Here is a 26,140-nt window from a genome sequence, read left to right as displayed (position 1 = left end):
TGGATGGAGTTTGTGTTTTTAAATCCATTCCTCGCAGCCAATTGCTCCGTGTGTCCCAGATTGTTAGTGACAAGGATTTATTGCCTGTCAGATTGGATGAGATGGAAGGGAAATTACAAAAGAGAGGTTATCCCAAAAAAATGATCAAAAAGGAACGAGAGGATCTGTCCTGTCATAGACCACTACAATCCAATACCCGTCATATTCCCTTCATCTCACAATTACATCTGTACTCCATTAGGGTTTATAACATACTTAGGAAACACTGGTCTGTCCTGCATGATGGTTATCCTTCAGTGCAGGAATTCCAGAGTCCTCCACTGCCTTCGTACCGTCGAGGTTCAACGATACATGACAGATTGGCTAAATCTGATCAGTATCATCCTCCTTTACCTCCTACAGCCTTTCTAGGACCACGCAACTTTGGCTCATTTCCCTGTTTATGCTGCATTCAATGCAACAGTATTATCAAAGGGAAATCTTTTTTCCCATCCACATAGAGGGTACAACATTTATATTAAGAATCATTACACACGCCAATCATTTTATGTTGCATACATAGATGTAGCTTATTGTATGTAGGTGAAACCACTCAAAAGGTTAAAGATGGAATACTTATGTCTACCTATTCTATCAGAGACAAATTAGACAAATTACTTCTAGCCTGACATTTTTTTGAAAAAGGAGACACCGTTTCTCAATGAAGATTTATGGAGATCGATGGTATACCCAGGAACAGACATGGAGGAAATAGGGAATTAATCCTTAGGAAACGGTAGGTTCTTTGATATGCTTATTTATTATGTGTTTTGTTTTTTTTCTCAGCGCATATGGAACGTGATAGGAAAAGTGATAGCACCTGATGATCCATGATTTCTTGTATACCTACATGTTCTTTTGCATTGGTTGATTTTTCCCATTGGTACAAAACGATTGATCGATTAATTGATCCCGCATATGATAGGAGTGCATAAATATATTTGTAAAAAACATCATCATTGCATGCGTCTTGCTCTGAAGGAGGGCGCTACCTGTATAGCCTGAAACCGTCATGCATTTGACACTGAATGGAGTTTGATTTTGAATTTTTCTAAATAAATTCTAAGTGCAGCAATCCCATCTGATTGTTTTTTTCTATATATTACCTGTGGAAAGATCTGATTGCTTGCACTGCTCTCGGCTGCCCCTGCCGCCATCCTCTGTCAGGGAATCGGGAAGTGAAGCGTTGCGGCTTCACTGTCCGGTTCCCTACTGCGCATGAGCGTGTCGTGCTGCACGTCTTCACTGGTCTCTGTTGTGTCCTGGGAACTGTGTGTTTCCCAGAACACAACGGGGTGGGGTCGCATCTGCAGCTAGCTATTCCTGGAAGTGCGTGCAGATACCTGGATTATATAGGTATCTGCACCCTCCTCCCCCCTAAAAGGTGGCAATTTTGGCACCGCATGGGGGGGGGTGTTCCAATGAGCGGAACTTAAACTTTAGGGTGGAGGTCCGCTTTAAGTATCTTATGATACTTACTGATGAGCTGGTACTGGAAGGTTTTTTACCAAAATGCATAGAATGCATTAAGTTAAAAAATGTGAAGCCTTAAGAACCACTTTATAATCCTAGACGTTCACATATGTAACTTTGGATCACTTGCATCAATAAATAAATGCACAAGTATTGTAGGATGCTTTTGGCTCTTTTGTTTTTTTTTAAGATCTTATCTTGTTTCAAGACTTGAATGAAAAATCAAATCACCTTTCATGACATGTTAATGCAGAAATATTAAAAATTAAAAGAATAATCAAAAATTAAAGCATTGGTGCAAAGGGACTTTAAATAGCGAAACAAATACCAAGAACTCAACTCTTAGAAAACCGGAGATCAACAAAGATTACAGTAGAGTATGGCCCCACTTGTGCTTTGGAGTTGAAAAGATTGTCAATTATGATTTCACCTTATTTCTTTGGTCTTTTTGAAAACTGGTTTTCCTTCATCTTCTTCACCGATATCAAAAAGGTCAGAATATAATTCTTTGTTTTTGTGGTCAACCTGAAAAAGTGCACAGCGATCTGCATTCACTAGGTTCTTTGCATATATCTAGAACAAGAAACAAAAAATTAAAAAAAATTAGCATGGTTCAAAAGGTTTTTGTTTTCTTAACCAAAAGGACTCGATAGCGATTTTGGCAACTTCAGAGGTCTGTGCTTTATTTCCTTCAAATGAAGCCTAGAACGTCCTAATTCTCAAAGACGAGTTGGTAACAAAAAGGTCACATTTTGCATTGTTCAATGACAAATAAAGTAGAAAAGACAGACCTGGAATAGATCGTGTTTTTCATATGTGATCACACCCTTTGGAATTGTCCACATTTTTATTTTACTTAATATTTTGAATATTTTTTGTTGTAACACAAACATTAACAAAAAAGTTGGTTGCTTTAGTATATACCCCCCTGAGGGAAATACTTGCTAAAACCATCTTTGGTTACAGTACAGAGGCAAGCCTTTTGTAACATGACAGTATCTCTTTAGCATATCTGCATCCTGCAGTGCTGCTTCTTTGCTAGATTGCGCAAGTTCTGTCAGTTTAGATGGCTGATAGCGACAACAATTTCCAATTCTTTTATTTTAGATTCACAATTTGCAGTTGAAGTCAATCACAGTTGGGGCAATCTAAGACCCCTTTCACACTGGGGCGTTTTTCAGGTGCTTTAGAGTTAAAAAAAGCATCTGTAAAGCATCTGAAAGAAGCCTTATCTGCAATCGCAATGTGAAAGCCTGATTGCTTACACACTGAGACCCCTTTCACATTGGGCCGTTTTTCAGGCACTTTAGCGTTAACAAAAAAAAGGCACCTATAAACGTCTGAAAGAAGCCTCTTCCGTGCTTTCACACTGAGGTGCTGCGCTGGCAAGGCGTCAAAAAGTCACATAGTTAGTAAGGTTGAATAAAGACACCAGTCCATCCAGTTCAACCCGAGTGAGTGTTTAAAAGTCCTGCAAGCAGGTTCTTTGCATCGCTTTTTTTTTTTACGCTAAAGCGCCTAAAAAATGCCCCAGTATGAAAGGGGTCTAAGAATCTCAGTTCTTCATTTTATCTATCAACTTCAATGTTGCTTTGGCTCTGGTTTAGGATCACTGTCTGCCCCAAAACACTCTGTATTTGGCTCCATCCATAATGCCCTCAATCCTGATTAGTTTCCCAGAAAAGAATCGCACAACATGATGCTACCACCACTTAGCTTCACCATAGAAATGTTTTTCTCAAGGTAACTAGCAGCACTGGCTTCCTTATATCAGTGGTTTGAGATAAAGTTCAGTCTCTGTCTCATCAAGCTATGGAACATTTTTCTGTCATTACTCATGTCACTTTTATATAAAGCCCAGCTTTGTAGAATGCCTGGGTGATGTCGTCTCATTAACCACGTACTCAATCTCAGTAGTGGCTCTCCGCAGCTTCTTTAAGCACAATTAAATTTTCAGTTTATAGACGCTAAATAATTCATAGTGGCTCCAAACAAACATTGTGCAGAGTCTCTGCAATCAGCAAAATCCCTGGTCCTTGCTGAATGAAACAAACAGCTCTGTCTCTGACTCAGCAATTGGCAAGGCCCCCTTTTGCAAAGAGACCACTGCTTCCACACAGAATGCTGGCAGGGGTCAGGCATTTTTCTATTCCGGCTGTAAATGCTTTTTTAAAGAAAATGAACTGTAAAAAACACTGCACGCTACCTTGGGTCTCCCCGGGATTTTTCTTTCTTTCTTTTTTTTTTTTACTAGAACAGTAGTAGAACAGATAACCTTTTCTGGGCAAAATGTTGTCTAGCAACATAACACTTAGATATGTTATTTTATAATCTAATTTCCAAAAAAGATATGTATATACTGAAAAAAAAATTATAAAGCCTTGTTTGTCCTCTCAGAATCTATATATTCTTTACGTATAGAGGTAGATTATACTGCGTTTTTTTCAGGACAAATTGGGCTTTCAATTGGTGGTAAATGGTAATGGATATTTTCTTTTTTTTTTCAAAAAAACTGGCCCAAAATAGTGGGCTGTATATTTAGCTGTATATTTCTTGCTACTACCGTAATCTTTAACCAAAGAACAAGCCAAAATAAATTCTCCTGCTCTTGACAATCGCAGTGATACCATATATTTTTTTTTTTTTATCCTACCTAAAACACACTGACACAAATACCAATTTAAAAAGAAAGAATGTCCAAAAAATAAATACTGACCCTGACCTTTGACCCAAACACTAACCCCGGCATTGACCTAGATTAAACCTTGATCTAGATATTTTTTTATTTTATTAGTCAGTTAAAGCAGAAGGACAAGCAAAAAAATTTTTTTTTATAAAACTTCTTATTAACAGTTAGATTACACGAATCAGCATAACTTCTTATTCTTCGTCTCTATTTCCTGATGGTTTTTTTTTTGTTAGTTTCTATTTTATTATCCATAAATATCTAAACATTTTTTTATTTATTTTTCTTGGTAATATTTTTACACATTTAACATATATTAAGCACATCTCACATTTTTTTAAAAATTGAAAAAAAAAAAAAATAACGAAAAATAAAAAAAAAAAAAAAAACTTTTCAGTCAGGAAATAGAGTGATGGAAAAAACATATTTCTTACCATAATATGTTCAAGTAACGAATCTATTGCAACTATGTTATCAAAGTATGTTCTGCAAAAAAGAAGAAAACTTGACTTGTAATTTATTCAAAAACAAAAAAAGCAAAAACAAGGAACGAAATGGTCTTAATTAAGATCACACATGCAGAAAGTAACCTAATACAAAAATATACTTTGCACAAGTTCAAAGCTATTATTTTCAGGCTAGTAGAGGGTTTCAGGAATAAACTGCTCCGCTTTCACTTTCACCTCGGTTCCAATGTGATGCATAGACATTTACTTATTCAGGATGAACAAGAATATGTATAAATTCAAGAATGCTGGCACAAACGCTCTCCTCTGATGCCGCTTTTATTTCAGATCCTCTTGCACCATCAAAATAAATGTATGTGTTTCAGTCTTGATTGGTCTTCGTCGTAGCCTAATTTACTGTGCACCAAAATACAAGAAATACCCACCCCACTGACCTGAGACAGGGTGCATTACTAATTAATTGCATATACTTAACTCATAAGACTAACTACCGGTACATCTCAAAATCGGTAATAAAACTTAAAGGTGTTGTAAAGGTAAAAGTTTTTTCACCTTCTGACAGCGCCGTGCCCCCAGTCCCCCCGTTTTACTTACCTGATCCCTCAAAAGTCCTGCGCTCGTCCCCGACATCCTCTTCGCCGCTCAGCCTGGCCGTTGATTGGCTGGAGAGGATGGATTGAAAGCAGCGCAGCCATTGGCTCGCGCTGCTGTCAATCACATCCAATGAAGCAGCGTGCCGGGGGCGGGGCCGAGTGATACAGTGATCGGCTATAGCCGCTGGCTGTATCACGGGAGTGCGCCCGCAAGTGCTTCTCACCATACGAGGGAGCGGAGTGGAGGGAAGTTATTTTTTTAAATTCTCTTTACAACCCCTTTAAAGTGATTGTAAAGATTCACATAAAAAATAAAAATAAAAATAAAAACAATACACACACCACCACATTTTATACTTACGCTGCCCTGTGGAATGGCATTAAACAGAGAAGCCCTGCACCTCCTCTTCCTGGGTTCCTCGTTGACCCTCTTGGCTCCTCTTCTTCTCTGGGCACTCCTACAGTGCACCATTTGCTACGGGGGCGTACCTGCAGCCTTGCTCCGGAGCTGCACTGCCTGCCTCCATAGATAGACAGCGTGGCTTGACTCCACCCCCACAGAATTTGTTTGACAGCAGAAGGAACCAATGGCTCCTGCTGCTGCTTCTTTGAGCAGAGAGAGAAGAGAGAACTCAGTAGGCACAGCACTGTATTGAGTGAAGGCTCAGCTAAGGGTGATATAAATAGAGGGACATTTTTTACCTTCTAACAAAGTTCGTAATTTAGGGAAGTTGGCTCTTTTGAAATTCAGTGTCTTTGTGTTCCCCCTGTGTTTCCTATTTGTGTGATTTATACTGAAGCCAATTGACCTGTGATTGCCATTTACTCTTGATCAGCTCTGTATTGTTGGTAAGCAGTAGATCTAGCAAGTAAAGTCTGGCTCACAATGCAGTCAGAGCAACAGTTTTTTTTTCTGTTTAAAAAAAAAAAAGGTTTAATATGAATAAATAAAAACTGATCATTGCAAGCACCCCTGTCAGTGGTAAGTCTTTTCCCTCAATCAGCTCAACCCATGGCCCACGGAGACCTTGTATGTGGCCCTCAAACCCAAGCCAGGGAATGTCTGCAAACCCAGATCATGATCAATGGGTTGCGGACCCGCCATCACAGAACATCAGAGTGCATGGAGCCAGCAGCAGAGAAAGCAGGCGGTCACAGAGGGAGCAAGAACCATGTAAGCGATGCTTCTTCTGTAGCGCCAGCTTCTGTCCCCAGCAGAGTGATACCAAGTGCACATCGCCTTCACAAGAGTGATGGCAGCAAAAGGTTAGCATGTTAAACAACATATACATTGTGCTTTTGCAATGGCCATATTAGCACTCATAAAAAAGGGTTATTAGGCAGTTTTCACACTGATCCGCAGGTACAGCGCAGTGTACCTGTGGCTTTACTGCAGATTAGCTACATGGAGTCATAGACTTCTATTATATGGAAAAAAATATACCGCGCTGGGGAAAAACGTGAGAACAAGTAAACTATATATAAAGCAGGCAGCAGCAATAAATGTGATATAACACCCAACAGAAATACAGAAATAAAAAACTGCGCCAACCCTATACTTAATTAAATAACAAAAAAATAGTGTCAGAATATGTGGGTAATTATCATTAAATGATTATAGCAATCAAATAAACACCTTAAGTGCATAAAAAACACAACAATACATAAAGGAATGAAAATATCACAAACAAAAATCCAATCATAAAAAGTTCATATGTGAGTCCAGATAGGCGTTTGTGACACCACAGTGATTCAACACGATCCAAAAGCGCATAAAGTGCCCGTCACCGTATATTGAATGCGCTTACCAGAAAATATATAAATTAGGGCGTTTGTATATAGTCGATGGGTCCCATCAAAAGATATCCTCCTTTTTAGTGGGTCAGCTCTCCATCTCCTAATAGTACTCTCCAGATATTAATCTACTCCGTGGTCCCAATAGGGAGCTCAGTAATCCCCAAAAAAGAAAGGAACTCTCGGGCGGCGCAGGCCTCCTCTCTGGCCTGGGTGTTCCCGGTGACGACGAGGCCCGGTGAGACAGGCCGCTGCGAGCCCCGGAGTCTGCTGTGGAAGGGATCCCGGAGTGCGGGGCATCCGGCGGGGAGGGAAGGAAAAGCGGCGGATGGACACAGACACCGAGAACAGTTACCATCTGGGACAATGGCGGCCGCCAGACCGAACCAACCGAGTGCCGAGGGGGGCTAACCGGAGACTTCTATTATATCCCGCGGGTTTGGTATCTTTAGTAAGATGTAATAGAAGTCTATGACTCATACAGATAACCCGCAGGTAAACTACAAATGTGCTGTGCTGCACCCACAGTGCAGGTAAACCACAGGACATCAGTGTGAAAGCAGCCTAAGGCCTGGTTCACAGCTATGCCTTTTTTGGTGCTTTTTTGCAGAAATGCTCTACAGTTCATTTAACATGGATTCTTATGGGACACATTCATATTTATGCTTTCTTTCAGCTGCTGCATTTTTCAAAAGGGCCAGGGACTTTTATTTTATTTTTTTTACTCAAAACAATGCTTTTCTGGTTCAATAGACTTCAATGGAGAAGCTGCAGAAAAGCATGTGGTGCGTTTTTACTGCTATTGGCATTTCTTAATCCAATGACAAATTGGACAAAAAAAAAAAAAAAGCATAAGAAATTCAAAATGCATTAAAAAACATGCAAAAAAGCATAAAAAAACGTGTGCGTAAAAACCCAAAATGTACAGCGAAAAAGAACTGGACAAATGGATCAAAAGCAAACTGCACAGGTGTGAACCTTATAGGGGCTCACAAGAAAAGCGCACATTTACATTTGGGTTTGAGGGGGTGGTAAAAACCCATAGTTCATTGTGGCCTTATGATATCACTTAAGTAAACAAGCCTAAAAAAGGAAACTAGTGCAGCCATCACATCTAAGAATTAGTAAACTGCAATATAATAAATGTTTGCATTTCAAATCAAATACAATGACACGAGGGGCGGGGCTGAGTTCGGCATTCTGTGTCTATGCCCGCAAATGCTAGACTCAGGAGCGCACCCACAAGGTATATGTTCATATATATTCATATATCAAAAATAATGTACAAGTGAATGTGAGAGATGACATCACAGAGAGAGCTAGGGAGGTGGTGAAATCTTTATGGTTAGAGCTCCAAAGGGATGAAGCTAAGGGGAAAATATTACTAGGCGTTTGCTTTAGGCCTGAGGGAGGAGGGGGAGATGGATCTCCCATCACAAGTTGGATTAGCAGCAAGGATGGGAAGTGTTATCATAATGGGGGATTTTAATTATCCAGACATAGACTGGGCGGAGGGAACCACACATTTGTTGAAGGCTCGCCAGTTCCTAAATATCTTGCAGGACAATTTCATGGTTCAGATAGTAGACGCACCAACTAGAAATAAAGAGTTACTGGATCTACTGATTACCAACAATGCAGACCTGATCATGGATGTGGAAATACGGGGCAATTAAGGAAACAGCGATCGCAGATCAATTGGCTTCAGTATAAATCACACAAATAGGAAACATAAGGGGAATACAAAAACACTCATTTCCAAAAACAGCCAACTTACCTAAACTACAAACCTTGTTAGAAAGCATGAATTGGGATAAAAGAACAAAGAACACGGAGGAGAGATGGGCTGCTTTAAGAGCACATTAAATAAGGGCATTAGCCAATGCATCCCATTGGGTAATACATTTGAAAGAGCAAACAAAAGTCCTGGATGGCTTAAATCCAATTTAAAAATGCATATTAAAGCAAAGGAGAAGGCCTTCAAAAAATACAAGGTTGAGGGATCATCATCAGCATTCAGACTTTATAAAGAATGCAACAAAAAATGTAAGGGTGCAATTAGGGCAGCTAAGATAGAACACAAATGACACATAGCAGACGAGAGCAAAAAAATCCCAAGAAATTCTTTAAAGTGGAAGTAAACCCTCCTATCGTTTTCAGTCAAGGAAGCTGCCATCTTGGCCTCTAATAATTCTTCAACTGCCATAATGCTGCACATGTGATCAGTTATGACATCAGCCATTAGATGGTTTGGAAGTTTGGTTGAGAGCCCAACCAATGTGAAAAGTTAGCATTTCCGGCATGCTGGGAATGTAAATGTTTTTTGAAACTGGGTTTACTCCCGCTTTAAGTATGTAAACAGTAAAAAAGGGAGGACAGACCATATTGGCCCTATACAGAATGAGGAAGGACATCTGGTTACAAAGGATGGGGAGGTGGTGAAGGTACTGAATTTATTCTTCTCCTCAGTCTTCATGAGGGAATTGGGGGTCTTCAGTAACCAAAACTGCAGTGTTTATCCTTATGCCACATCACAGGAAGCACCTCCATGGTTAACAGAGGACAGAATTAAAATGAATCTTGGGAAACTTAACATTAATAAATCATTGGGACCAGATAGCTTGCATCCGAGGGTACTTCGAAAACGCAGTCAAGTAACTGCCAGACCATTGTTCCTAATTTTTACTAACAGTCTACTGACTGGAATGGTACCAGGTAACTGGAGAAAAGCCAATGTAGCACCAATATTTAAAAAGAGCCCAAAATACATCCCTGGGAATTAGGGCCGGTTCACACAGCGAGGCGATGCGAGGCGACACGGCTCGCCTCGCCTCGCTCCCGCAAGTCGCCCCCGTTCTGTACAATGGAACCGTTCTGAGAGGAGCGACTCGAGTCGCTCCGACTCAGAAAAAAGGTTCCTGTACTACTTCGGGGCGACTTCGGGGGCGACTTGCATTGACTTCTATACAGAAGTCCTCTGCAAGTCGCCGCTGAGGTCCCCGCAGGTCGCGGCGAGGCAAGTCGGAGACGCCTCGCCGCGCCTCGCTGTGTGAACCGGCCCTTACAGACCAGTTAGCCTAACATCAATATTATGTAAACTCTTGGAGGGGATGAAAAGGGACTATATACAAGATTTTAGTAACGAGAATGGTATCATTAGCAGTAATCAGCATGAATTCATGAAGAATCGTTCTTGCCAAACCAATCTATTACCCTTCTATGAGTAGGCGAGTTGCCATCTAGATAAAAGAAGGCCCGTAGACGTGGTGTATCTGGATTTTGCAAAAGCATTTGACACAGTTCCCCATAAATGTTTACTATACAAAATAAGGTCCGTTGGCATGGACTGAAAACTGGCTACAAGGGCAAGTTCAGAGGGTGGAAATAAATGGGAAATTGGAATGGTCAGAGGTGGGTAGTGGGGTCCCCCAGAGTTCTGTGCTGGGACCAATCCTATTTATTTTGTTCATAAACAACCTAGATAAACGGGTAAACCGTTCAATCTCTGTATTTGCGGATGATGCTAAGCTAAGCAGGGGAATACCTTCTCTGCAGGATGCGGAAACCTTGCAAAAAGATCTGAACAAATTAATGGGGTGGACAACTACATGGCAAATGAGGTTTAAAGTAGAAAAGTGTAAAATAATGCATTTGGGTGGCAAAAATATCAATGCAATCTATACCTCTGGGGGAATCTAGGATGGAAGAGGACCCGGGGGTACTAGTAGATGATAGGCTCAGCAATGACATGCAATTTATAATCACATATAGGTTGGACTTGATGGACTTGTGTCTTTTTTCAAGTCCATCTGGAGTCTGGAGGATATTGGTTATGAGGATAAAACTTTTTTTGCGGAAGGGAGTTTAACAAGACACATGGCCACTCATTAAAATTATAAGAAAAGAGGTTTAATCTTACACTACGTAGAGGGTTCTTTACTGTAAGAGCGGCGAGGATGTGTAATTCCCTTTCACAGGCGGTGGTCTCAGCTGGGAGCATATAGAGTTTCAAAAAACGATTAGATAAGCACCTGAATGACCACAACACACAGGGATATACAATGTAATGCTGACATATAATCACACACACACAGGTTGAACTTGGACTTTTTTCAACCTCACCTACCATGTAACTATGAAACCCCCTGGGAGAGGGCTTTTCACAGGGGGTTTACTGATGCAAGGAGGAGCCGCAAGCGCTGCCGGGGGACCACAGAAGATGATGATCGGAGCCACACTGTGCAAAATGACCTGCACAGTGTAGGTAAGTATGCTATGTTTTATATAAAAAAAAAAAAAAAAAAAACGAAGGTTTACAATCACTTTAAGCTATAACTAAAGTCAACCAAAGCCTAAAGGAGTAAGCGGGAATCTTTCCAAAATTAGAAGAGATCATTGGAGCAGATGCCCCCACTGGAAGATTTTTCCTCTTCCTGTTTTGGCAATAACTTGGATTTGTACCTCACTTTTTGTTCTGTAAAAGTGGTCACCAGGACTAATCACGAATGAATCTCGCCAGCAGGGATTCTGACAGTAATAAAAGCCTGGTAGGGACTCTATCCTTTCCCCCATTTTATCCAAAACTTGAAAAAATAGGCATTATATATATATATATATTATATATATATATATATATATATATATATCAACAGTTATATATCACATGGATTTTTGTAAACTTTATTGTTGACTTATTGTTGCTTGGTTCTGTTCCTTTAGCATCCCTCAATGCTAAGGTGACAAGTGGATACCCTTCCATGAATATTTGCAGCCAATTGCAATCTCCAATTTAAAGTAGCAACATAATTAGTTGGACAAGGATAAAATTTGGAAGAGTTTGAATCCCAGTCACATTTTTATTATTTCGGTTGGATATATTTAAAAAAAAAAAATATCTTTTTGTTTATTTTTTTCTGCATGCATCTCTCTTTTCAAGGAGTACCCAGTACAACCTGGATGAGAGCTGTACAGAATATGTTTATTTACAAAAACGACATCTTATAAAACACTACATAAGATATTATAATATACAGTATTAAAAATGGGATGGACAATAAATAGTGAATATGTGATATAAGATTGATCTAACAGCAACTTTAATATTTTTCATCTTACAAATTTACCATTTGTGACACTATATAAGTTTCTAATACTTAAAGCGGTTGTAAAAAGGCAAAACATTTTTTACCCTAAAGCCCCATACACACTATGAGATTATCTGCTGAGTTTTTCCTTCAGATTTACCAAAACCATGTAGTAGAAGGGCCTGCCTGATTGCTTACACATTGAAAATCCTAAGGTTTGTCTTCATATTATATGATTTTGGTAAATCTGAAGGAAAAACTCAGCAGATAATCTGATAGTTTGTATGGGGCTTAATGCTTTGCCTGCATGAAGGTAAAAAATGTCTATTGCCCCCTCACCCCCCTATATACTTGCCCAACTTCCATCTTGATCCAGCGCTGTACCCATCTGCAGAATCAGTAGCGGGATCCATTGTCTCCTGCTGCTGGTTAAGCAAATCTCGTGCGGAGGGATCAAGGTGGCAGGGTCCAGCTGTGCTGTGTGCATCTATGGTGGCACACAAAGAAGAGGAGGAGCCAGGAGTGCCATCAGGGGAGAGCAGGCACAGAGCAGGTAATTAGAACATGTTTGTTATTTTAGAAAAATATATTTTAGCCTTTACAACTGCTTTAAAATGTCAATAGCTAATCTGATCTTCTCCTTACCAATATTTAGAGTATCAAGTACTGTAGCATAAAATAAGGCTACTTTTACACTGGGGTGGACATCGGCTGTAAAGCTCCGATATTTTTAGTGGTACTTTACTGTCATTTTATCGGCGCTATTCAGCAGCTAGCAGGACGCTTTTAACCCCAGCTAGCAGGACGCTTTTAACCCCAGCTAGCAGCCGTAAAAGGGTTAAAACCGCTAGGGGCCAAATAGCACAGATAAAACGACAGTAAAGCGACAGCGGTTTCGCCGCTGTCCCATTTATTTCAATGGGCAGGAGTGCTTTAGGAGTGGTGTATACACCATTCCTACAGCGCTGCAAAGATGCTGCTTGCATGACTTTTTTTTAATGTCCTGAAAGCGCACCGCACCAGTGTGAAAGCACTCGGGCTTTCACACTGGAGAGACAGGAGAGGCTCTTTACAGGCACTATTGCAGGTGTTATTTTTTGTGCCTGTAAAGCGCCTCAGTGTGAAAGTAGCCTAAGTATCAAGTGTGAAGGGATTGTCTTATGTACTTACTTGGATACATCTAGTAAAAAGTCATTTAGCTCTGTTTGTTTGGCCAATCCTCTGCATACCTATAACATAATTTTGAAAAAAAGAAAGAAAATCATTGTCAAAAAATATACATATTGGAATAGCATAGCCACTGAAAATATTAAATATTAACCCCTTTATGCCCAAGGTCAAAACAAACCTTAATGCCCAAACTCAATTTTGCAACTTATTTTGTGTGTTAGTGTAACTGTACATATCACTGCAATTACTTTGTTTATACAGTTAGATTATACCACATTTTCTTAAGGACAGATTGTGCATTAATTTGGTGTTAAATTTTAATGGATATCTCCTGATCTCCATTATGAGAGGGAAACTAGCCCTTAATTAAAGAAAAAAAAAAAAAAAAAAAAGTTTTTACTAAGTCTAGCAATATATTTTTTGTGCCACTGACATGATCCACCACCAAAAAACTAGGGATCGACCGATATCACTTTTTTGGTGCCAATACAATACCAATATTTCAGCCCAAAACATTTTTTACACTGTCATTTACATTTTTATCACTGTTATTGCTGTCACCAGGAATGTAAACAACCCTTGTGACAGTAATAGGCATTGGCAGGTACTCTTTATGGAGAGATCGGAGTCTGTAAGACCCCAAACCCCTCCACTGCACTTTAAAGATCAGCGTTTTTGAATACTTTATTTTTTAAAACTGGTGCCTTTAAGATGGCAGTAATACAGGAAGTGATGTCATGACATCACTTCTTGGTTACTAGATTCGAGACCCGAACAAAGCATCAGCGGATGTGCCGGCTGGTTGCTCGGGCCTCCGTCCCAATGGGACGGGGGAGCCTGGGCGAGCAGTGGAAGGCGGTGGGGAGGGGGCGAGGATGTCCCCTCCCGCTGCTTGTAATAACAGCCGAGCCGCATCCATCATTATTACAGTAAAGCAGACCATCCACTCTAAACAAAGGTACTGGGTGATGCATGCAGCTGCATGCATCACCCCGATAGAACCTCTTGAAGCAATATCAGTATGTTTTTTGACTGATACTTTGAAAAAAGTGAATATCAGCCGCACCAATAATCAGTCAATCCCTACAAAAAAACCCTGCAAAATAAATTCTCCTACAGCTGATGATTATGGTGATACCACATATTTTTTCCTCTCTTTTTGTCCTACCTAAACACACTGACTCTAAATATAGAACCTTTTTTTTTTCTTACCCAAGACCCACTGATCGTAGCACTGACACAAACTGTTCTCAAAATACACTGGTCAAGTGGTAAAAATCTGACAGAGAGATTGTACAGAAAACAATCAGCAGAGAGACTTCTGTACAACCTCCCTGCCCATTCATTAATCAAAATTCAGCTGGTTTCCCCTGAACCAGCCAAATTTCAATCTACGTAAAAACGGAGCTCCAGGCTCCTTTAGAAAAAAAATGAATGTCAGCAGCTACAAATAATACTGTAGCTGCTGACTTGTAATATTCGGACACTTACCTGTCCCCCAATCCAGCGGTGTGTTCACCAGAGCCGATTTTTCAATCAGCTCTCATGTGCTGCCACCGCCATCCTGGGTAAGGGAAACCGACAGTGAAGCCTTGTGGCTTCACAGCCGGTTCCCTACTGTGCAGCGTGAAGTGCGCTGCGCTTTGTGGATGGCCTGGCAGCAGGGGAAGGTGCAGGGGGGCCAAACTTCCAGATGAATTTGCTGTGGCGAAATCAACTGGAAGTGGGAGGGGGTACCTGTCAAAACCAGGTACCTGCTCTCTTCCCCCCCCCCCCCCCAAAAGGTGGCAAATTTGGCAGCAGAGGGTGTGGGGGAGGAGGGAGAGGCAAACTAGTGTAGCTTCCCTTTTGGGTGGAGCTCCGCTTTAATACCAACATCAATTAGCACTTACACTACCACTATCTGGCACTGACATTTGAGGTGGCCAGAGCTGGATCAATTCCATCAACCTATGTGCAGGCTGACTGTACCCAAGTCAATCATTCAATAGACTTGAGTACAACCATTAGTTGAATTTTTAACATGTGATTATTGCCAGCGGCTATAGCTGCTAGCAGTAATAACTGTGTTCTCCTGGCAGGGAGAGCTCCCCGCACCTCCTGGGAGGGATTCCCCCATCAACACTGTCTATGCTGATGAGGGAAATCAAGCGATTTTCTGTCCTGCCATCCGTGGCTGCAGGAAAGAACATTGCATAATCTATGGCCTGCTTTACACTGACACTCACCAAACTAGATCAAGCCCTGATCAAGTTAATTTTTCTTTTTTTCCAACAGACTTTTATTTTTGTACAGACTTCTCCCAGGGAGGAAATTATACATTGTATCTTTTCCACTTCACAGTAATGAAACAACACAGGGACAGGCTACAGAGTGAATAAGCACTGTGATAGCCAATCACATGCTATCACAGTAATCATGTGATTCAGAGCAGGTTCTTACAGTTCTCAATCGTTAGTACAAGACATGGATTAAAGCCCACTTTCTGAACGCTGCATATATATTACCTGGTCATAAAGGGGTTAAATACTTAAAGCCCAATGTTAGCCAAAACATTTTTAGTTTAGAATTTTTAGTAGTCAAGTTTTTATTGTGGCCACGTTGGGGGATTACACCTGACTTCCTGTCCCTGTTAACACCAAAGCAACCTTTTTCCATTCTGTCCGAAATTGAGAAAACATTTTGAGCCTTTACTGATCTGTTTTTAAATTGACTGACAAAAAAACATTTAAACTTACTTGCACTTGATGTATTGCTACTGATGCCCATGCAAGGTTTGCTGTTGCCACCTGTCAAATAAAATCAGCATAGCTAAAAATTGTCTTAATACAAAATACCCGCTAAACAAAACTATCCACAGTAATGTTGACATTAATCTCATTTCTGCACTTTATATTAAGTGTTTGTGCACATAATTTAAAATTTGCGATGTGCATTTCCTGTTTTTCTAATGTAGTAACTTATGTAAAAAAAAAAAAAAAGTTAATAACATAATCCAATGGTAATAAGCAATATTAGTGTAATAGGAGGCATAACACTATAAATCCTGGATTAAAGCCCCATACACGCATCAGATTTTCTGCTGATTTTTGGCTTCAGATTTACCAAAACCATGTAATAGAAGGGCCTGCCTGTTTGCATACAAAATTGAAACTCCTAAGGTTTGACCTCATATTATATGGTTTTGGTAAATCTGAAGGAAAAAATCAACAGAAAATCTGATAGTGTGTATGAGGCTTAAGTCCTGCGTCATCAAGCGCTTTTCTTCCCAGCCCTGGTATACCCCATTTAAATTATTGGGTTTCAATACCTCCAATTATAAAGGTTCAGTATCAAAAGTGGGCATTAGCTAGGGCAGTCTGTATGCAATAGCAGCCTTACACCAGGTACTGCCATATGCTAATTTGACTTATTTTTACAGCTTTCCATATACAAATCTGCATTCTGTACAAGGAACACCGCTACCTGCAAATGTTAGAACAAATATTTCTAGCTTACCTGTTGGTGACAGAGGCGGAAGGCTTCTTTTCCCCAGTACCTATGAAGTTCTAGAATTCCAATAAGGTCTCCGATAGCTGTAACAATTGGTAAGCACAGAACAGACTGGATACGAGTCCCTGAGTCCAGCCCAGTACCTTTTGGGAACCGCTCATCCTGGAATTTAATAACGCACGAAAAAAATAAAGAAAAACAATGCCAGCAACATTATATAAGAAGCCAAAGAAGCTGAGTGTAATTTCATATTAAGAACAGGTTGGGTCTGGTTTAAATGCATTTTATTAGAAGCATTAAAGACACTAACAAAAGTGTAGGCTGGCACTAAACAGTGTGATATTGCACTTAACAAATATGCAAATATATATAATGTTTGGGGGTTCCAAGTAATTTTCTAGAAAAAAATATTGATTTTAAGTTAAAGTGGTGTTGCCACCAAAAAAATAGCTTAAAATTCATAAAAAAAAAAAAAATAATTGGAAAAAAAAAATGTACTCGCCTCTAAATGCCTGTTGCTAGGGGGTCCCTCGTAGTCTGCCTTCTTCAATCCCCTCGTGCCGCACAGTCATCTGGGACCTGTCGCGTGTCCCAGATGACTGTGTGGCGTATCACGGCATGCGCAGCGGGTGCCTGGCTGTGAAGCCACATCCGGGTGCCTACAGTAAGAATGCCGGTGCTGCAAGCGGAGCGGGGAACGAGGAAGGACTTTGTTCCCCCGCATCGCTGGACCCTGGGACAGGTAAGTGTCCGATTATTAAAAGTAAGCAGCTGCAGTATTTGTAGCTGCTGACTTAACTTTTTTTTTTTTTTAGAGGGCACCCCACTTTAAGAAAGAAGTGTCAGAAAAAGATTTAGACTTTAAGTGGTTAAACTTCCTGCATTTACACATGGTTGAAAGTTTGGCAGACTGCCCAGATTATTTGTTTACACAAGAAGTTCTTTCCCTTTGATCTAAGAAGAAAGGGTTTGTTACAATGTTTCAAGTTCTACACTTGGCAGATTGCCCGAGATGCTTTCTTTGACAGCTGAGTGAGCAGATAATCTCTCCACTTGTTTATATCAAAGGATTGCCTACTCTCAGCGGAAGAGATCGTAAGGGGAGGGGGTGAATCGAGATTGCGTTTTTTTAACGAATATCGTGCAGCTCTAGTGCATCAGAGGGTGGAAATTAAGTTCTGTCTTGCTGTAGGACTATCCTGGGATCGTTTTAATATGTCAGACACACTAAGTGCTCTAGCTGCATGTCTTTATCAGACAAATCAAAAGGGGGGTGTTTTGTACCTTATAACAATGTATCAGTGTGTAGTACAGAGATTTCTGCAAGAGCTGATCTGTGAGGTTTACAGAGTGAAAACTTTCCCCGTTGCAAGTGAGCCAAAAGCCAACAGGATTACTGTTAATATTTAGAAGTATATTTAGAAGTTTCTCCTTAGGAAGTGTTTATTACCTCTTTATGTATTGTCAGTGTTACTTTCTACTGTTTCAGAGTCAAATCAGTCAAACACTGAATATTTTTATTAAGGATTATGTTTTACATTTAGGCAGGCCATAGACAGTACAAATTGCTTCTTGCAACCACGGGTTTCAGGAAAGAAATTTGTGTGATTCTCCCATAAACACAGACAGTGCTGACAGGGAAATTCCTCGTGCTAAGACACTGTGTTCTCCCGGCGGGTGGAGGAAGAGATAGCCACCCCCGTCAAGATAAGACCGTGATTATTGCTAACAGCCGCTAGCAATAATCGCTAGTAAAGCCAGCAGGATTGTTGTACCCAAGTTGATTGATCAATTAACTTGGTACATTCAGCTGCCCATACATGATTCGAATCTCACCCTGTTCCTGCTGAGCTGGCCAAGATTCGAACTGTCTATGGCCGGCCTTAGGAAAAGTTTTGCTTACCCACCTCAGCTGCGGAAAATTTTACCCCCTTTATGACCAGGGTATTTTTTGCTATTCAAATTATTGCGATACTTTAGCTGGAAATTGCGTGGCCTTGCAATACTGTAAGCAAAACACATACAAGTTAGCTTGCCAATGAGGGGAGAGGGGGCGAGTCGGGGCTCTGCGTCTGAATGGACCTAGGAAGCTGTGACCGGGCTTGTGTGCCCCCTTTGCTGTGGGGGGACTGAACAGGAGGGAGGGGCCAGGATCACAGAAGAGGGACCCGGGAAGAGGAGGACCCGGGCTGCTCTGTGCAAATCCACTGCAACAGAGCAGATAAGTATTTATTTATTTATTTCAGTTACTTATATAGCGCCATCAATTTACACAGCGCTTTACATATACATTGTACATTCACATCAGTCCCTACGCTCAAGGAGCTTACAATTTAAGGTGCCTAATTCACATTCATACATACTAGGGACAATTTAGACAGGATCCAATTAACCTATCAGCATGTCTTTGGAGTGTGGGAGGAAACCGGAGTACCCGGAGGAAACACACGCAGACACAGGGAGAACATGCAAACTCCAGGCAGGTAGTGTCGTGGTTGGGATTCAAACCAGCGACCCTTCTTACTGCTAGGCGAGAGTGCTACCCACTACACCACTGAGCCACCCAACATGTTTGTTATTTTTATAGGCAAAAAACTAGTCTTTACAATCACTTTAAAGAATAATTCCAGGCAGGTGTGGTATATTTTTACCTAGAATATACCACGCCTAGCTAATACTCTTGGAGGCTGGAAACCCCTGAATGAATGCATAGCATTCTCTGATTGGATGAGGTGGAGAGGAGGGACAGTGACATCAAGCTTTCCCCCTCATTCAATCAGAGAATTCACTGAGAAAATGCAAATCACTCTAAATGGTGCCAGTGCTCAGAAGCTGACCCAGAAGCAAATGGAGATGACTTGAGTAGCAATGTCTAATTCAGTGATTTCCAGCTTCCAGGAGCATTGCCTAGGTATGGTATATACATAGTTACATGGAGCCAAGCTTAACCCATGAACCATGTCTGAAATTAATCTTTTTTTCTTTATTAAGATATTTATTTTGTTTACAAAATACATCAAAATTAAGCATCCCCTCAGTCCCCCCCCCCCCCCTCCCATCACCCTATCAGATAAAAATATAACAAAAGAAAGGATTGTTCATATCTTGGGTGGCCTAAGAGGGGATTGGTATCATGAGGGCCATCCTAGCTGATGTTCCATGTAATCTAGATTCCCACTCTATCACACTTCCCTCTCATCCCCATTCTCGCACACTTTCACCCTCTTCATTTGCCCTCTTACTTTAATTCCTATTGGGTCACTTTTCATCGTTAAAATATTTTTTTCACACTATTATTATTCACATATCAATCCCTCTGGCTTCCCACCAAGGTTTCCACATCTTGTCATATTTCTTTAAAGTCCCTTGTTTTATATATAACGCTTTCTCTTTAAGAATTACCACATTCATGCTATTTATCAATTCTCTACCGGACAGAGGCGACACCGACAACCATCTTAGGGCAATCAGTTTCCTTGCCTGAAATAGGCATCTCAGAACCGCCGTCTGGCTGCTTCCTGGGTTTCCAACTCCTTCAACTAATCCCAGGAGACAATACTTCGCCTCCATCCTGGTGGAGGTTCCAAACACCCGATCAATGGTTCCTGTCACCTCTGTCCATTAGCGGATCAACTTCGGGCATCTCCAAAACATGTGAATCGTGTCTCCCTCCATGTCTCCGCACCGGGGGCAGCTTGCGTCCGGCCGTCGGCCAAATTGAAAAAGTTTACGAGGAGTATAATAAGTTCTATATAATAAGAACAGATGTGACATCCTCTGAGAGGGAGAGAGTGATACCAACGGAGCCAGTTCAAGAATTCGATTCCATTGTATTTCGGAGATATCTCCCACATCTTTTTACCACTTCCTCTTGTACATAGGGATAGAGATCCCTATGTACAAGACAGAAATTAATCTTTACATGAAGGAAGGTTTTGGTGCCTGGAGTTTAGCTTTAACAAATGCCATCTATGAGGGTAGTCCTGTAGAAAATAATATAATCAATGTGAAATTTACATCTGATTACTCAGAGAAGGAGCTTAGCCTGAAAAATTATTCTCTATATATGCGACTGTTAACATTCAATAAAAAGTATCTTACCCCAATAATATCTTCTATCAACAAAGTGTTTCTGGATTTGGCTACATGTGCAGATATTGTAGTGCCATATTCAACTGGTCCAGCAGGTATTAACTGTGTCTGTCCACCCTTTGTTCCAGTTGGTGTGAACATACATAAGGTCTAGAAAAAACATACCGGTAAGTAAGCTTCTTAACTTGTAGCCCATTACACAACATAATCAATTTAAAAATGTTACACAACTACCATGCATAGAATGCATTAAGATAAAAAGCCTTCTGTGTGCAACAGCCCCCTTGATACTTACCTGAGGTCCCTCTAGATACAGCAATGCTGCAGAAGTGTCTCGACTGCCCAGGACATCCCTCCTCATTGGCTGAGACAGCAGAGTGGAGCCATTGGCTCCCGCTGCTGTTAAAGTCAGTCAGCCAATGAGGAGAGAAAGGAGGCGGGCCAGGTCGGCCCGCGGCTCCTTGTCTGAATGGACACAGGGAGTGGTGGCTCAGCTCAGGTGCCCCCATAGCAAGATGCTTGCTGTGGGGGCACACAACAGGAGGGAGGGGTCAGGAGCACCAAACAAGGACCAAAGAGAAGGAGGATCTGGGTTGCTCTGCGCAAAACCACTACACAGGGCAGGTAAGTAAAACAGGTTTATTTTCAACTAAAAAAAAAAAAAAAAAAAAAACTAGACTTTACAATCCCTGTTAATCACACAATCAAGTGTTGGCGTTAGTTTAGAGTCTGGGACCAAATTTGGTTAAAATCTTTTTTGCATAAGGCAGAGCATGGAAAACAGAGGAAGGTATTGGCAAAGGAAGGGAGGATTGCTAGCATGGAGATGGTAATTGTGGGAAAATTCTGCCTAAGACAGTAAGGCTACCCAGTTGTCATGGTGGGCAGACACTATGGCCCAAAGCTATTGCTCCAAGATATGGTCCTTTCAGTTTATCTAATCATCTGTGGATGATGGGCCAAGGAAAATTGCAAGGTGAATTGGGCCCCATGATCAGAAAAAAAAATGTGGGTTACCATGACACAAATCTAATTATTTCCTAGATGAGGAAAGGCACAAAGGCCACTTTTGAGGAAAGGGGCAAGATATGTGCAATCTTTAAAAAACACTACCCAATAATATGCAAGTACCCAAAAAACTGCACAGCCAACAGAAGGAGGGAGGTTAATAAAAGTCCACAGAGAGGTGGCACCAGGGTTCTCTGAGAATGGGTAGCAGAAGAAAAGGACTTGTATATGTATGGGTGGGAGACTTGGTTTCATAAAAAATTGCACACGCTTCGATTTAGTCTTCTACGTCCTTTCAGAGATTCACTAATACTGGCAGGAATTAGCCAACGAGCAGTGAGAGAGCTGAGAGCATCGTTGCTCTCGCACACATTGCTAGATTGAGATCAGCGAGAACAGCTCAGATAAATATAAAGGGGAGGGCTGGGGACTGCACTCAGAAGGTTTTTTATAGACATTAAAAGGATACGTTTATCTTTTACAAAATAAAGAAAGAAATAAAGGCACATCTTTTTGCAGGTATAAAAATGTATATTTATAATTTTTTTTTACACTGGAGCCTTTAAAGCATTGCACCAGCGATCAGCAGACTGCGGGTGCAATACCAGGATCCTGCAGACTCTCAGTACTCTGTCTAACCATACCTGATATGGTAGACACTGAATTGAAAGAAGAATCAAACAACGAAAACACTTACCAGTGTTTTCGCAGTTCGTTAAGAACTTCAAACCATCGGACGCAGTGGGCAATGGTACTTGTAATCCATTTGTTCACAAAACTCTGAATGAATGAGGCAGAATCCCATCCCACACAGCAGCACTGTTTTCAAATTGTGACAGCAGGTGCTGGGAAAAGATCCCCTGCCCACTGCCACGGGGGTGGGGGGTCAGGAGGAAAGGAGGCAGGAACTGGAACATGTTACATGTTCCACCTGTATTTAGTTTGGAACATGTAACATGTTCCAAAAGGTGAACTTGGCCTTTGATTCAGAAAATGCATTAGGTAAAAAAAACGTCTGCCTTTACAACCACTTCAACTAGCATTTATCATTTGTAGTCTAGAGGGATTTATTGCAAGAGTGTTTGTGTTATTTACCAAGTTCAACTTTAACAGGCATAGCCAAAAAGAGGGGCCCACAGGAAAGGATAGCTCCATCTTCAGTGGAGAATTGAAGGACTGATAAAGAGGCACATGTGACTAGATGCAAGTTGCTAGTTGCCCGCCAACCTCAGGATTCCATAGTGACAGTGGACTTATTGAGATGCAGCTGCGCTAGACTATAATATCATCAAAGGGACAAAAATGTTCCCTTCCGAAGGATATAGTGAAGGAGTTTCAAGGATATTATTCCACTTTATATAATCTTCAGAAAGATCCTCCTTCTTTGACCCATACAGAAGAATATCTAGTTAAATCTCAAATGCCTAAATTAACTCCGGAAGTAAATCATTAGATGAAACTTTTACATTAGAGGAAGTTCAAAAAGCGATTGGATACATGAAGCTAGGGATTAGGGAAGGCCCCAGGACCAGACGGTTTTACCATTGCGTACTATAAAACTTTAGTAACGTCTCTTAGTAAATTTATGCTGACGTTTTTTAATGCCTTGGGTTCAGATACGACACTCCCGCACGACACATTAATGGCATATATAGCAGTAATACATAAGGAGGGGAAAGATCCAACTGTCTCTGGCAGTTATAGGCCGATCTCGTTGCTCAATACTGATCTCAAGATTATTTACGAAAATGATAGCTACCAGGATACAAGAGCACATTCCAACTCTGATCCATCTCGATCAGGTTGGATTTGTGCCTACACGAGAAGCAAGGGATAATACAACTAAAGTGTTAAACATCCTATATGCGGAAAATAGGGACTGAACCCCCTGCATATTTCTAGGAACTGATGCGGAGAAGGCCTTCGATATGGTTGATTGGAAATTCACGACAGCAGTCCTGAGATATGTGGGGATTGGAGATGCTATGATTTCACGTATAAGTACATTGTACTCAGAACTCTCAGCTCGAATTAGAGCGAATGGGGTATTATCGAAACCCTTTTTGATTAAAAACGGTACGAGACGAGGCTGCCCTCTATCGCCACTCCTATTTGCTCTATCATTAGAACCTTTTTTATGTACGGTCTGGTTAAATCCGGACATACATGGCGGGTGACGATGGGGGACACCCAACAGAAGGTATCAGCATATGTGGCTGATATCATTTTTTCACTTACGATTCCTATAATCTCACTACCGATGCTCCTCCGGGAATTCAATAGGTATGGGACCTTGTCAAACTTAAAGATTAACCTTAATAAATCAGAGGTGATGGGAGTAGGGATAGGAAACCCTGAGCTGGAAAAATTTCAAAGTAACTTTCAATTTAAGTGGACTACAACTGCATTGAGATATTTGGGGACAAATATACCCCCTAAAATGCCCCAAATATTCAAATAAAATTTTCCGCCCCTGTTAAAAGATACAAGGGCACTACATAATAAATGGCATCCGGGATTACACTCATGTATAGGGAGGTGTAACATCATTAAGATGTATCTCCTTCCCAAATTTTTATATCTTCTGCAGGCATTACTGATCTATATCCCCTCTAAATATTTTGATCAGGTGGCAACAATGATCTCTGAATTTATCTGGGCTCATAAATGACCGAGATTGAATAGAAAACAGCTCTCATACCCTAAAACTTGTGGCGGCCTGGCAGTACCGGATATACGGAGATACCAACAAGCAATACATTTAACGAGGCTAATTGACTGGAACCGACATCAAAAAACTAAACTATGGCCAAGACTGGAACAATCTCAGAGTAGTATCTTACTTACTAGGGCACCAGGGTGCCACTCGTTAATGTCAAATGAAATAAAAAACCATCCGACGGTAGGTTTGACCGTGTGGATATGTAGGACACTCCTTACAAAATACTCTCTTACGTCAACATACTCCCTATTGTACCCGATCCTGGGGAACCCAGCGTTTCCCTCAGGAATTCAAGATCCAGTCTTCTATTCAATAAGACAAAATGGCCATTTTCAGGTATCTCATTTTCGGTTGAATAATAAATGTCCATCAACGATTGACCTTATGGATAAAACAGGAAGGTATAGATTAGATCAATGGAAAGCCCTACAGCTGACCTATTTTCTAAGATCTCTGCCCCCCCAGATAGTTTCAGTGAAAATCAGACTAGGTTTGAGACCTATTGTACAGAAGAGGGGGCAATGCTACATGCACTATCGGCGGTATATAAGCTATTGATCGCACCATCGGAGAATTGCCACCTACCAATGCCTTAGGGAAAGGGAGTTGGACATTGGGCGTGAGTTTACAGAACGCCAACGGCAAAATATTATTAGTCTTATATATGGGACTACTATAAGTACCAGCGTACAAGAGACACATTTTAAAGTGGTTACCAGATGGTACCAAATGCCAGTAAAACTTCAAAAGATATACCCCTCGTTATCGGATCAGTGTTGGATGTGTCAAGAGCATAGGGGAACAATCCTTCACATACTATGGACATGCCCAAAATTAGAAAATTTCTGGAAGAAGATCCAACAAATAGCTCAAAACTTTATGGAATACTTAATCCCAAATGACCCAGCTCTTTTTCTGCTTCATGTATCTAACATACCAAGTGGAAAATATAAAAAGTCAGTTCTCTGCCATCTTTTTAACGATGCTAAGGCATGTATTCATTTATGCTGGAAATCTACACAAACACCGTCTATTGGTATGTGGTTTAAGTAGAGGAAATTAAAAAAATTGAGGAATTGATTTCCATAAAACGCCATCAAAAGGCGCGATATACTAAAACTTGGACACCCTGGAATAGATATATCTTTTCCAACGAGGGACGGACCCTGTTTGAAAGCGATAGAGAAGGCTAAATAAAGGTAATTCAATGGGGGTCATCTAGATTAACAGTTTAAAGGGATTTCTCTTGAGATTGAGTAGCACGGGCACAGGAGCACGCTTGCCGCCACAGGGTTCTGGGGTTTCCCCCTTTTTTTTTTCGTGTTTTGGGGTGTTAAATGAGGGAAAATTTGAGGCAAGAAGAACTGGGACATATGTAGCAATAGGATATAATTTAAATGGTATAGACATTTATTTATGAAGGGATAGAATAAAAGAATAAGTTGATTGATGGAAATGGTGGCGACGTATATTATACTAAAGATCAGAATCATAGGACTTAGAGGAGTGATATAAGTTTA

The 26,140-nt window shown here is 40.8% G+C and overlaps 1 protein-coding gene across 2 annotated transcripts in view; it reads right to left on the bottom strand.

Moving 5' to 3' along the window:
- PDE10A (phosphodiesterase 10A) overlaps positions 1 to 26,140 on the bottom strand; it is a 453,343-nt gene that overhangs the window by 167,524 nt on the left and 259,679 nt on the right. For both annotated transcript variants that reach the window (XM_077486632.1, XM_077486633.1), the window contains exons 6-11: positions 20,900 to 21,040; positions 16,805 to 16,960; positions 16,045 to 16,095; positions 13,307 to 13,365; positions 4,633 to 4,684; positions 1,943 to 2,085 (exon numbers count right to left, since the gene is read on the bottom strand). In XM_077486632.1, coding sequence (XP_077342758.1) covers positions 1,943 to 2,085; positions 4,633 to 4,684; positions 13,307 to 13,365; positions 16,045 to 16,095; positions 16,805 to 16,960; positions 20,900 to 21,040 — 602 coding nt within the window. The remainder of the gene's footprint in view (positions 1 to 1,942; positions 2,086 to 4,632; positions 4,685 to 13,306; positions 13,366 to 16,044; positions 16,096 to 16,804; positions 16,961 to 20,899; positions 21,041 to 26,140) is intronic.

The sequence above is a fragment of the Lithobates pipiens genome, unplaced genomic scaffold (assembly GCF_037356315.1).
Source record: "Lithobates pipiens isolate NorthernLeopardFrog02 unplaced genomic scaffold, aLitPip1_a1.2 Scaffold_18, whole genome shotgun sequence".
In the NCBI taxonomy this organism is placed as follows: Eukaryota; Metazoa; Chordata; class Amphibia; order Anura; family Ranidae; genus Lithobates; species Lithobates pipiens.
The sequence above is the reverse complement of the archived record's forward strand: the minus strand, read 5'-3'. Positions and strand labels throughout refer to the sequence as shown.